We start from the raw sequence: 14,173 nt of genomic DNA, 5'->3' as shown, positions 1-14,173 counted from the left end.
GAACATTCACCGCAATTTCTCCTCCACGTATTTGTACTGCATCAAACGGTGGATAATATATGATAAGATGGAAGGAGAACATAGACACTGATAAAAAAAGAGTTCGTGAGTGTGAGAAAAGAAAGAAGAGATCGATAATGAATAAAAAAGAGTTATTCAGACAGCAAGTATAAATTTTTACGATATATCTTTCACAATAATTAAGATAATAGGAAGAGATATTTATTATCTTATTTTTTATTTTTATTATCTTTTCATTTATTCATAATTATGTTTATTTTTATGTTTATCTTAAGTGAGATATTTCTAACCTTGTTTTAATTTATATTTTAGTTCTATTTGTTATTTATTTATTTATATTTATCTTCATTTATGTACTAATCCTAATTATTTAATTTATATTTACTCTTATATGTTTATTTATATTTATCTTCAGTTATGTATTGATTCTTTTTATTTATTTTTAATTATGCACTAATCATATTTATTTATTTACACAATCATATGGTTTAATATTGTCACAACCGAAATCGCAACGAGATAATGAACCAAACAAATAAAATTTGTAAAAGAGGTTTGGAGTTGCTACATAGTTATTATAATAAACTATGGAAAACCATAAAAAAGTAAGATCTACGAAAACAGAGATCGGGGGTAGAGAAGTTAATTACGCGTAGGGAAGGTGTTAGCACCCTACAACGCTTATCCTAATATGGTACCTTTAATTAAAATACAAATTGATGTGGTCTCCTTTAAATATTTATTTAAAAATAATAATAATAAATAAATAAAATAAAATAAAATAACAAATTAATAAATTAATAAATTAACAAATTAACAAATTAACAAATTAATAAATTAATAAATTAATAAATTAATAAATTAATAAATTAATAAATTAATAAATTAATAAATTAATAAATTAATAAATTAATAAATTAATATATAAAGATGACAAAGAAAAACAAAGGAAAAAAAAAGATTTTTTTTGTCTTTTGGACTCGACAAGGATTACTCCTTGCTCCTACGTATCTCCATTTATAATTGAAAAAAAAAAACAATTTGTTCGAAGATGTTGATATCACTTTTTTTTAATATTTAAAAATTTTGATTTTTTTTAGTAATCTTATAGAAAAGCGAAAGTATTAAGTACTAAGACGACACGAGCGATCACACGAGCACTTATACATTTTAAAAGTTAAAAAATATTTAAATTATTTATTTGTTATTACTTTCTTTAAAAAAAACTTTCGAAATAAGACATTGATATCCAACAAAATGTGACTATTATATATCCACAATTTATGAAAACATTAGGAAAATAAATAAATAAAAGATTAGAAAATAACGTTTAGGATTAAACATATTATTTTAATATGAAAAAGTTTTACAACCCTTAACATGAAAAAAATGGCACAACATATTCATACAATGTCAAAACATGATATCTCTCACTTATTCACGCAACAATATTCACAACCCAAAACAATCAACAAAACCTTAATTATAAAACTAATCAACCCCAAAAAGCTTGACAGTAATGTTTTTTTCCATATTAAAAAGAAATAGTGAAAACATAAAATTCAACCAAGGTCAAAAACACATCTTGAGAAAATACTGCATAACACAATAAAAAAAAAATTAATTTTGCGAATCTGAACGGGAGATCGAACTTACAATAGTTGTGTTGGAACACCAAGAAGCACGTGGGGTGACGATCAAAGGTGAGTGGGTTTTTTATGTGTGAGGGTTAAAAGAGAATGCGTGTGCCTAGGGTGAGAGAGGTCTCTAGACATTTTTGAGAGAGAAAAAAATTAATTTCTTTCTTTTTTTTTTCTGATGGGTTTATATACACAACATTATAAATCTAATGTAATATCGTAATAAAGGTTTGTCTTAATTACAACGAGTTTTAAAAGGCAAGAACTGGTCTTAATATTATTACAATATGAGAATCAAATCATAGAAAAAAAAAACAGAGCACAAAATCAAACGTGATTAGCAAAATTGATTCTAATTAGTAAAAGAGATATTGTTTTGAATTATATTACTACTTTCTCTATGTGAAAAAAAGAGGTGTCATAAAATCAGAGCACAAAATCAAACGTGATCAGGACAAATTAATTATAGTTACAAAAAAGAGATTCTTGAGAAACATATTAATATTTTCCTCATCTGGAAAAGGATGTGTCATAAAAATCAGAACACAAAATCAGAGTAAATAATTCTAAATATTAGAAGATATTCTGTTTATAATTATTAGGCTAACTTCTTAATCTGGAGCATAAACGACAAAGCATAAAGTGGGGTGCGAAAATTAAATTTTGGGCTGTCATTAGTTGCAAGAAAAACAGTGTGGGTGTATAGAATATTTTGGGCTAAAATAGAAACAAAGCCTCAAAAGAAAATACATACAAGATTAAAACACATTTTTTTCTTTTTATTTATTTATTATTATTATTATCCTGTTATTATTATTATTTAGACAAAGCAAAAAACCAAAGAGAAAACTTTTTTAATTTTTTACCTTTTTTGGAAAAAACAAATTATTATTATTTATTTAGCCGGACGAATTTGGGTGTTGACAAATATCAAAATGAAAAATATGATAAATAAAGATTTGGTTATTGTAGTTGGAGGGATATAATCTTGAAAATTTAAATGAGTGAATATTATTTAAGATCGGATGTTTTTGAGTTACTTTACAATATCATAGTGTAAAAAGTAAAATAAAAAATAAAGAAAAAACTAAAAATAAAGAACACAGATGAAAAAAAATGAAAAAAGAAGAAGAAGCTGTAAATTTTAAAAATCATTCATATTTAAATACTATTAATATATTAATACGAAATCAAATTTCAATAAATGACAAGATACATAAACTAACATATTGTTATATATAAAAGATTGACATATAAATATTAATAACTTTCTAATGTGATTTCTTGAGATTAAGCAATTATGGTAGTCAACTTCACTCCCAGATAAAGCATGATTCATCTTAAATTTGCTTTTTAGTTAATTATACTAATTAAACAAAATTGGTTTCACTATAAGCAAAATTATGTTTTAATAAAGTTTGATCTACAAACTTTTGATAAATGTATACGTGACAACAATTTAATAACGAAAAAAATGTTTGATTTGTGTTAAAAAATAAAATTTGTCTCAAAAAGAGTCTTTCTAAATATAATTTTATGAATTTAAAAATATGATTATATTTTAAGTTGGGAGACAAAGTTTGAGACAGGAAAACGTGAAATAAATTAAAAGAGAAAAAAATTACTTAACCTCTTTGAAAGTAAGTGAAAAGATAAATGTAATACAGAAATTGAAAATTACAAGGGAATATGTGAGTTTGTTTTTCCCGGGGAAATAAATGAAGAATGAACGAGTGATAGAAAATGGAAAAGAGTAGAGTTTTGAGGTTGAGTTGAGGAGAGGGAATTTAATATTGTGGTAAAGAGTCATTTTCAAAAAGAGGATATAGTAATAATATTAATGGAGAAGATGGCAGAAGCACCATGATTCAGTGATTCCTCATTTCCTTTCTACTACACTTCGACTACAACTGCAACTATAGTTCAGTGGTTGAGTGAACCTGTTGCAGTTGCAGACCTTATAAAAACCCCCACTCATTCATATCACACTCGCAACACATCTTTCTTTTCCTTTCAAAAATGGACTCATCTTCGTTTTCGAGCCTCCGCGCCTACCTCCGCGCCCTCTCTCACACCCCCACGCGCCTTTCACAACGCGCCCTCTCCGTCTCCACCTCCTACGACGAGATGAGCCAGGTCCGCGCCCGCTCCGGCACCACCATGCGCAAGACCCTCCGATGGTACGACCTCGTCTCCCTCGGCATCGGCGGAATGGTCGGCGCTGGCGTCTTCGTCACCACCGGCCACGCCACCCGCCTCTACGCTGGCCCCGCCGTCCTCCTCTCCTACGCCATTGCCGGCCTCTGTGCCCTCCTCTCCGCCTTCTGCTACACCGAGTTCGCCGTCGACATGCCCGTCGCCGGCGGCGCCTTCAGCTATCTCCGCGTCACCTTCGGTTCGCCTTCTCACTGCCTCATAAATTATTACGCACTCCGAAACACGCGACGCATTATTATATATTAATACTAACATTTTCTCACTAATTAAAAAAAACTATATAAAATTATGTACACAGACCAAGAGCTCTGAACCTATAATATTTTTTTTTTGTTTCTACATCTCGACATTTTCATTCTCACCAAACACAACGACGTCCTTTTTCGCAGGTGAATTCGCAGCTTTTATGACCGGCGCGAATCTCGTGGTGGACTATGTACTTTCCAATGCCGCCGTCGCTCGAGGCTTCACGGCCTACCTCGGCACCGCAATCGGAATCTCCTCCGCGAAATGGCGGCTCACGGTGCCGTCTCTTCCCGACGGCTTCAACGAAGTAGACGTCGTCGCTGTCGCCGTCGTTTTGCTCATCACTCTCGTCATCTGCTACAGGTTCATAGTTCCCCCCGCAACAATGAAGCTCTGTTTTCAGTCTCGCATCTATATTGGTGTTATTATCATCGTTAACCTTTGATTTTGTTGTGTTTTAGCACGAGAGAGAGTTCGATGGTGAACATGATTCTCACGGCGCTGCACATATTGTTCATAGCGTTTGTGATAATGGTAGGATTCTGGAGAGGGAGTTGGAAGAATTTCACCGAACCCGCTAACCCGGAAAACCCCGGCGGATTCTTTCCACATGGCGCTGCCGGCGTTTTCAAAGGTGCCGCCGCCGTCTACTTGAGTTACATCGGCTACGACGCCGTTTCGACCATGGCGGAGGAAGTGAAGGATCCGGTGAGGGATATTCCGGTTGGAGTGTCCGGTTCCGTCGTTATCGTCACGGTTCTCTACTGTCTCATGGCCGCATCGATGACCAAACTTCTCCCCTACGATATGGTGAGTTTAATTCCTCCTCTATTTTTGTTTTTTTCAGCTTCAGAAATATAAATAAATAAATAAATACCGGCGTTCATTTACAAGAATACAAGAATTTTCAATAAAATCTAATGTCAAATCAGCCGATTGGTATGGCAGACAAAAATCGTAGGTCAATATAGAAGTGTCTCTTGCTTTTTTAAAAATTAATTTTAAATTGCTGAACGAAAGAGATATATTAGAGCTGGTTTTAACTTTTTGGGAGATGGAAAGTTTGTTTAGCTAGTTAATGGTGGTTAATAGTTACCTAACAGGCACGTAATGTAACTAATGTGAATAATGGAGGTGTTTTTGTGATTAAAAATGATTGTTGTGAGGAAGCGATGTGATGGTATGATATTATCTGATGAGTTGGGTGCACGCAGATCGATGCAGAAGCGCCGTTTTCGGCGGCGTTCAGTGGGAAATCGGACGGTTGGGGATGGGTGTCTCGAGTAATCGGGGTGGGGGCCAGTTTTGGGATACTGACGTCGCTGTTGGTGGCGATGCTGGGTCAGGCTCGTTACATGTGCGTCATCGGTCGCTCGAATGTGGTCCCCTCATGGTTCGCCAGGGTCCACCCCAGGACCTCCACCCCTGTCAACGCCTCGGCTTTCCTTGGTATTTATTTACTTCTAATCTTTAATTATCGTATAAATCCTTTCACATACCTGTCTACATCTTTATCTTCTTCTTGGTTAATCGTTGGATGTTTTCCTAATATCTATCCGCAGCCGTTTAGATTCATGTTTCACTTGCCACTTGGCAATGTTTGTTATGTGTGTGAGTAATGCTATGAGTTTTGATTGTGTGATTTCGGAAAGAGGGGGAAAGGGACCCACTTTCAACAACATTGTCTTTGGCTGGGTTGGGTTGTGATCGAGGAAGTTATGTAATGATAGCAGTGTGTTTTTTTTCTTCATTGATGTAATGTGAATGGCTATAGTGATTCTTGAAGCATTGTCGCGTTGACAGTGAAAGGGATTGAGATGAGCTTCATCTATATCTCTTACTAATTTGCTCTACCATTGAAGTGTGTGGATTTTTTATTATCGATTAATGATTGCGTGTCATTAAGAGTGGTTCTTAGCAAAATCCCTGCAAAACGGGTGAAGAAAATTGGTGGAGTGGTCTTCATTTGTTGTGTAGAACAAATTCAAACACAAACACACATTTAGAATCTACTTAATTGATAGGATCAGTTGGTGTTGTTGTGTGATTTTTCGCATTCTGATTATCAATAAAAGTCAATGCTGTGTGCCCAACTGGTGTGTAAATTGGCACCGTGTGGGAATTACTGAGTAACAGTTGTGAAAGAAAATTAGCACAGGAGACGTGTCAGATGTATCGCTACACATAGATAATGGTGAAAAGAACGCCCATAGTTTTCGGTTTTGTATGATTATTTTTATTTGAAAGTGAGAGTGGGTAACGTACTCCAAAACAGTGGGTATTAGAAAAGATTTTCCCATATGGGTGTCACATGTTCTGAAGCGGTGTGAGCCTATAACGTGGTTTCCCATATTTTGTATAGTAATATCTGGTCCCCCCGTATGGTATGTGCGTGCCTATCCCCTCCTTTACAGAGATTAGCTTGAAATCACGCGTTCCATGAACAGTATCTTCACTGGATATGGATGGAAGGACTATGACAACTGTGTTTTTTGCTGTTTTGCTGTGTGGCTTAGAATGGGAAGATGTGAATCACTCACTCAAGTAAAATAATAGGCTTCTGTATGTGACTCCCATTGGAAGAATAATAAAGCATTTGGCATGGAAGATATTGGTGGTTTGTATTGATTCGACCCCCACTATTAGATGAGTAATATATTCCCTCTTGATTGGAATCATTGACTGATCATGACCTTAGCTCTTTATGTAGCGACTTAAAGTTAAGCCTCAATGATGGATTGTTTGATTTCCATGATTTTATGCTTTGTGGTGCGTTTTGACTTCTCACTATCTCTTATCCAAAATTCCCTTTCCTCTCCCCAAAACATGATTAATTTGTGCATATTATTTATCTGATGTCCGAACATTATTTCCTTTTCAGGGATCTTCACAGCGGCAATAGCCCTTTTCACCGATCTTAATGTCCTCCTGAATCTGGTGTCAATCGGAACCCTGTTTGTGTTTTACATGGTGGCAAATGCCGTGATCTACAGACGTTATGTGGCTACAGGGACAAGCAATCCATGGCCTACATTGTCGTTTCTGTGCTCGTTTTCATTTACCGCAATGATGTTCACCCTTATTTGGAAATTTGTACCAACAGGAGGTGCGAAGGCAGGGATGCTGAGTGTCTCTGGTATTATTGCGATTGCAATATTACAACTTTTCCATTGCATGGTCCCTCAGGTTCGAAAGCCAGAATTCTGGGGTGTCCCATTCATGCCCTGGATACCCTCCATATCAATCTTTCTCAATGTGTTTCTGTTGGGATCCCTCGATGGGCCATCCTATGTTCGTTTTGCCTTCTTTTCGGCTGTGGCTGTGCTTTTCTATGTCTTTTACAGTGTCCACGCTAGCTTCGATGCTCAAGGAGACGCTTCTTTGACTGCAAAAAATGCTGAAATCCACGTGGACTCGAAGGGAATTGAGGACCAGAGTTTCAAAGTATAGATATATATTATTTATCATGTGTTTTTGTATTTTGAAGTCAGGATGAGTTCCACCTTTTTGGATGGTTGAGGAGCACTTGGAACAAGGGAACAAAAATGTGGGGGAGGGAGAATTATGTGGATTACATATTAAAATGTGTTAGAATGTTAGAATAGGTTGCAACTAATGTAGAAGTGGCAAATTGTATAGTTACACTGCCTTAGCTTGTCATCCCTTTTTGTAAATTCTCCTCTGACTTCTATCCCCAAAATGCAAATGGATTAAAAAACTCCATTTATCATAATATTTATGCACTCAATTGGATTTTCTTATTACATCTATCTGTCACAAAAAAACTATGGGTGTAATATTTTGTGAACAAGAAGTGTCTAGTACTCGTTACATATCTAACTATTAGCGAAAATGTTAATAAATGTGCTGAACCATAAACTAAAATTTATTGAAAAATTATAAAATTTTGGAACCTTTCTTTTCTAATTATTGTTTTTTACGATTTTTTTTTAGTTTTAATAAATTTTAACTTATGATAAAAACATATTGATAAAATTACTAGCATTTCATTAAATATTATTCTCTCTATTCGTAACCTTTATTGTTATTTATGACATTTACTAGAATTCCAGTATACAGATGTACATTTATTTTTCTATAAAATACCGTTGGCGGAACATTAATGATTTCGTTTGGACGAGGAAAATGAAAAATAAAAAAAATAAAAAATAATAATAATAGAATTAAAATTCTTTAAATTGAGAATAATAAACTGAGAAAGAGATAAATATATTTATTTGTAATTAGTATTTTTTATTATAATAACAAAATAATTATTAATTACATGATTAATTATGTTTTCATATATAAAATTAATTATATTTTTAAATATTTTATTAATATTTAGACATATAACTCTCATAAATACACCATAGAATGTAATAATGTAATATGGTATAGTAATTATGTGATAGAGATATAAGCAATTAATCGATATGATGATAGGAATGCAAAAAAAAAAACGTTCATTTTATGTTCTAAAATATACAACTAAAATAACTTTTTTCCAAGATAAAAGCCAAAACAAATTAACATTATTAAGATGAAAAATATATTTAACCAATAAAATAATTATAGAAGGTATATTTATTTTTTCTGTATGATTACTTCTGAGACTAAACTATGTCATTTAAGATTATTTGCAAGCTAACTCTATGTAATGACAATTAATGGGTCTATTTCAGAAGTAAAAGTGTAATTAACATGACACAAAGTAGACTTGATGTCACTCTGAAAAGAAGAAGATGAGGAGGGTTTATAATGCTGCTATGTAATAATTGGTGTTGATTCATTCATCATTAACATAAACTTTGGAATTAATTAAAAAACATGAAGAATCCGAGGATTAATTTGCTGTAATTGTAATTTGATAAAGAAGAATATATATTATTATGCAAAGTATGTTCATTCTGTGCCGTCACATCTTGTTGGCCACATCAAACATTGGTAAATCCAACTTTCTTGTTAGATGCATGGTAGATTTTGCATCTTGGGTTAAAGTTTTTTGTTTCCATTTCTTTAAATTATAGAAAACGACATAATAACATATGTCTCTTGCATTAGCTACTCTCTTTATTTTTGTTACTTTTGATTGATGTATTTCGTTTTTTTTTTCAATAATGTTACATTTCTTTAATTATATTAAATAATATAATATATTTTTATTTAAAAATACAAATCAAATTAATTAGGTCAATTAAGAAATTAATTAGATTTTTTTTTCATGTTAAAATATTATATCACTACTAAAAAAATACATATTTTTTGTCAATATTTTTTTAATTCTTTTTTTAAGAAAATACTTGCAAATTTTGTTATGAATAATGACTTCTACCATTTTTTTGCAAAATATTTTGTATAAACGTTTTTCATAGAAGATTTTGTAAGAAATATTTGCAAATTTTATAATTTTGTAAAAAATATTTGCAAATTTTATAATTTTGTCGGAAGTAATTCCTCATGAAAGAATTATTTATCAATTAAAATTCATAGAAAAAATAACAAAAAGAAATATTCTTTGCAAAATTTTATAACAAATTTACAAGAAAATCCTATAAAATATAAAAGATTTTTGTAATGCATTTTCATATTAGTTTTGAAAGAATATGAAAACATTTTTTTAAATTTTCACATAAAATAGTATAAACTTTAGCTTATAACTCAATTTTGTAAAATTGAGTTACTTAAAATCACTTATTACAATATAGTATTATAATCATATAATAGAGTATCTTAACAAAATTTGTTATTTGTCAGGTCTGTTATTCTACTTGGTATCGGATTACATATCTTATGTTATTCTACTTAGTACCGGGTTACATATCTTAACAACCATGAAGTCTCGGGACAAAGGAATGCCTGAAAATGAATGCCACCGGTGTAGGCACTAGCAGAAGAAGCTGAAGGCATAAAATAATGGAACTCAAAAACAAAAGAAACCAAAAGTATAGACAAAATCCTGTTTTGGACACATTTGTAGTATTTTTGAACTTTCTGCTTTCCTAATCATATGTGACTTATTTTTCAAATAAACTAAACGAGTCTGCGCCATAAATCAGAATCTTTTAGAATTATCAGAATAAAGAAGGAAGTTGAATGAGAGATGCATATCATTAACAACATGATCCATTGGCTCCTCCTTCTTCCTTCATCAAAACATCCACTACATTTCCTAACTCCAATTATTCCACATGCATGCACCATCAATTTAATTTATTACCGCCTAGAGAATAACTTTACAAATACCAACTTATATATTGTTTCTTCTTCACAATCCATTCAAATGTTAAGTTTCAGAGAGAAGCAATCAAATTTGAGGTATATAAGAGTTTAATTAAAAATAGTAATGCAGAAAAAGTGTAGCAGAAATCTTCCTAAATCATCACGCCCACGCCTTATCTAACTTTGCTGGTTGGGTTGGATCATAGTGCTCTCTCTAATTGACAAAATAAGCAAATCGACAAAATTTTATGGGCCAATATGTTGCCACCATGTTTTTCTTTTCTGTCCTAATTCAACCATCTTTGTCTCATCCACCTTTTATTTTCCTCTATGTTGCCCTGTCCCTTTTTATTCTTCTTTTCCTCCTAATTACTTTTCCCTTCTCCCCCATTCCCAGTTTCCCTTTCCATGGTCCCATCTATGTGTCTTGGCCGGTGCATCTTCTTTTATTTTTGTTCGTATATATCCAATAGTCTCACATCGTTTAGAAGTCGAGATCAAAGACAGTTTAAATACATTCAAAAATATTTTTTAAGGATAAAACTGGGATAGAATTTCAAACTCCGGTACTTAATCTTAAACTATATCACTTGACGGACTTGGGATCAGAACAATTTTATTTTATTTTGAAGCTTCGTTCATGTCTGCTGTTCCATCCGAGTGTAACTTCGACCATGAAAAGGACCAAAGTTGAAAAAGATTCAAATGAAACTACATCAAAAGAATAGAGGACAATTCTAATACCCAAAGACTAATCCACATCAATATTCCATTGATGTTGCATGCAATTGGAAAAGAGCAAACAACTTTTTTATCTGATGTGAAGACTACTAACTGAAAGCTATCGTATGTAAAGAGTCTTTGTTTTTTTGTTCCGAGAATTTTCAATCCAAGTTGTGACTTTAATCAAACAGTAAAACCTTTTTCTGGTAAAGCGACATGTATAAGAGGACTTTACTCGAGTCAGCATCCTTGACTTAATGTTTCTCATCATTCTTTGTCGAGTATCTTTGGTGTGAGTGTGTGTGAGAGATAAGATCGATGCTTATATATATATAAATTTAGGTTTAACAGTGCTCAAAGAAGTGAAAGCAGCACACGAAACAGTCAACAAATGGACATGGATTATTCTCAATCCTACCACTACTTGGATTCTAATTTCTAATGTCAAAAGGACAAAGTTCAACGCCGAAAGTCAGTTTCGTAATGAACATATGAAAAGCAAACATTATCGTATTTTATAATTTCATCGGATATCCTATTGTCTGTCCATCACAACACTCACTTTACCTCACTGTTTTTCTATGCTTAACTTTCACATTCTACTTAACGTAATGTGTCAACTTCAAGTGATTTGATTTGGGTCTCGGAAAAAGAATTCAAAGTGCAGCATTTTGTGTTGATTCCCCTTACTCTTTCTACTTGTAATAATTTTTCAAGTCCTTTTCTTTCTTTTTCTCTTTTCTTTCTGCCCTCATGCAACATGTGAAGACAAAGTTGTCAAATAGTAGGACCAGATCAAAAGATCTTATCAGAAAACCAATCAGGGAATTAACTCACTCTTCATGTTTATACATTTATATATTCATTTCTCACCTCAACTTGCACCCTATGTGTCTCTCTCTATTGCTTCTTTTGCCTTTCTGTAAAGTACATCGCGAAAAGAAGTATATGTATAGAAAAAGGGATCTTCTTCTTCTTGTTGTTGTTATGATGGGTTGGTATCTCGTATTTGTTTTGTTTCTTTGGTTCAGCTTTTGGTTAGTTAAGATATGGTGGATGATCTGAAAAGACTTTCTGAATTGAATTGAAAGCAAGTTGTGATGATGATGATGAGTGTGAGAATTGGTATGAGTGATCAGAGAGTTAAAGAGTTTGGATCACTGACACAAGATGGGTTGGTTCAGTTGTCTACTCAACTCAACTCTGTGTGAGGTCCACACACCACACTCCATTTTCATTTTCTGCATCTTATTTTTCCTCTTTTTCCTGTTTCCGTTTGTCACTTTCTCAACAAATTATGAAGCTATCGTGTCGTATATCCAATGAGTGCATAAAATATTTGAATAATTGGGCAACCTTAGTAGTTGATTATTTTTGTCGTTCTTAATCAAATACAAGAAATGGAGAATGTCAATGGTGAGGTGTGATAAAAAGTTTTTCGGGTACATACCCGATTTAGAATGGATTTTTGTTTGATTTCTTTTCCTATAGTTTATGGATGTAGCAACAACAATGTCACTGTTTGTGCAAATAACTATACAAAAAGAGAAAAAACATTCTCAAAGCATATCTCAACACACTGTTTAGCCGCCATATTACTGATGTTTGCTTCTGGTATGGAAAAACAGGAGCAAACTGTTTAATGGATATACATATTCTTTTGGGCTTTAAGAATTGATCCACATCAAAGTTTGGACTTGATTCAAATTTCGGTAATAAGGGCCCAAACCTACCATAGGGCCTAAAGCGACCTGCTATTTCTAACTTCCTTTTCTCTCCATTCACCCCTTAATTTTACAAAAATATAGCAAACTACCATTTTATGTATTTTAACAAAATTTATCGGTTTAATTAATACATTGTAAACTATGCACTCATTAATAATCATTTAAGAAACAAAATTAATGGTAAGTTTGATAACCCAAAATAGTTACTTATTGAACCAGTACGGAAATTGATTAAAAAAACAACGCTTAGAAATCTAATTCACTTCTTAATTGGGTGAGCCAACCCGAATGTCAAAGTGAACTAATCCGGCTCACACAGGTTGGTTCACCACGAGCCATGTTGAAAATGAGTGAATCCAATCCAACTCAGTTTATGGTGAGTCAGAAATTTTGCAACCCGACTCAACCTACCACGGGTTTGTAGGTTAACTGGGATGGCTCACCAACTTACATAAAAAAATTATTTATGTATTTATTTTTAAGTATTTAAATATTTAAATAATTTTTAAACAATCCATGCGATGACGATCACAATAAAATCAAGAACCAATGTTTTCATCATGCTCACCACCAATATATGATGAGTTGTTTTCAAGAAAGTATCCATATAGTTCAAGAAAACATACTAATATTACACATGTTTTGTCATGTTATTCAATAAAATATAAATAAAAAACTACACATTTTTGTCATATTAATTTAGAAAAAATTGTTAATAAGATGTTGTTTGAGTAATTTACTATAAAGATTATAGTTAAAGATGAAAATATCAAAGTTTATAACTTGACAATCAAATTAATTAAACATTCAAACTATTCAAATATTATTGAGCAACATTCTAACATTTAAAAATATAAAATTGTGAACCTATATAATTAGAAGTAGTAAATAATTATTTAAAAAAATTAAAAAAAATATTGTAAAAAAATGTTGGTGGGTTAAGTGGGTCAAACCACCCTCAACTCGGCTCGAACCCATTAAACCCGTGGATTAAGTGAGCCGGGTTGAGTTCAATCCACTTTTAAAAAAGTTGAATTTTTCTTAACCCAACTCGGCTCGAATCCGTGGTAAGCTGGGTTGGTTTACGGGTTGAAACCTATTTTGACATCTTTATGAGAAATATAAACATTTGATAGAGGTAAATATTTATTTAGGCAGATAGTACATTTTTTATATTTTATTAATCACAATTTAAATGATTTTGTTTAAATTTTAAAATGAAATAGTTATATGCTAAAATATTTACTTAAGATTAATATTCATTAAAGGAAATTTTTGTTCTTGAATTTTTACTTTTTATTTTTTATTATGAATTTGGTAGTATAGTAATTTCAAAATACTAGGTAGCAATAGCAATATGATTAATGTAAGAGAAAA

General features: G+C 32.3%; 1 protein-coding gene across 1 annotated transcript; it reads left to right on the top strand.

Annotated features, from left to right (window-relative positions):
• The first annotated feature begins 3,464 nt into the window (after positions 1 to 3,464).
• LOC114192290 (cationic amino acid transporter 7, chloroplastic-like) lies at positions 3,465 to 7,854 on the top strand. Its single transcript, XM_028081971.1, has 5 exons — positions 3,465 to 4,056; positions 4,268 to 4,487; positions 4,586 to 4,934; positions 5,339 to 5,573; positions 7,006 to 7,854. The coding sequence occupies exons 1-5, from the start codon at positions 3,681 to 3,683 to the stop codon at positions 7,572 to 7,574; spliced, it is 1,749 nt and encodes a 582-aa protein (XP_027937772.1). The 5' UTR covers positions 3,465 to 3,680; the 3' UTR covers positions 7,575 to 7,854.
• Positions 7,855 to 14,173: the final 6,319 nt, after the last annotated feature.

The sequence above is a fragment of the Vigna unguiculata genome, chromosome 7, assembly GCF_004118075.2.
Source record: "Vigna unguiculata cultivar IT97K-499-35 chromosome 7, ASM411807v1, whole genome shotgun sequence".
Taxonomy (NCBI): domain Eukaryota; kingdom Viridiplantae; phylum Streptophyta; class Magnoliopsida; order Fabales; family Fabaceae; genus Vigna; species Vigna unguiculata.
The sequence above is the reverse complement of the archived record's forward strand: the minus strand, read 5'-3'. Positions and strand labels throughout refer to the sequence as shown.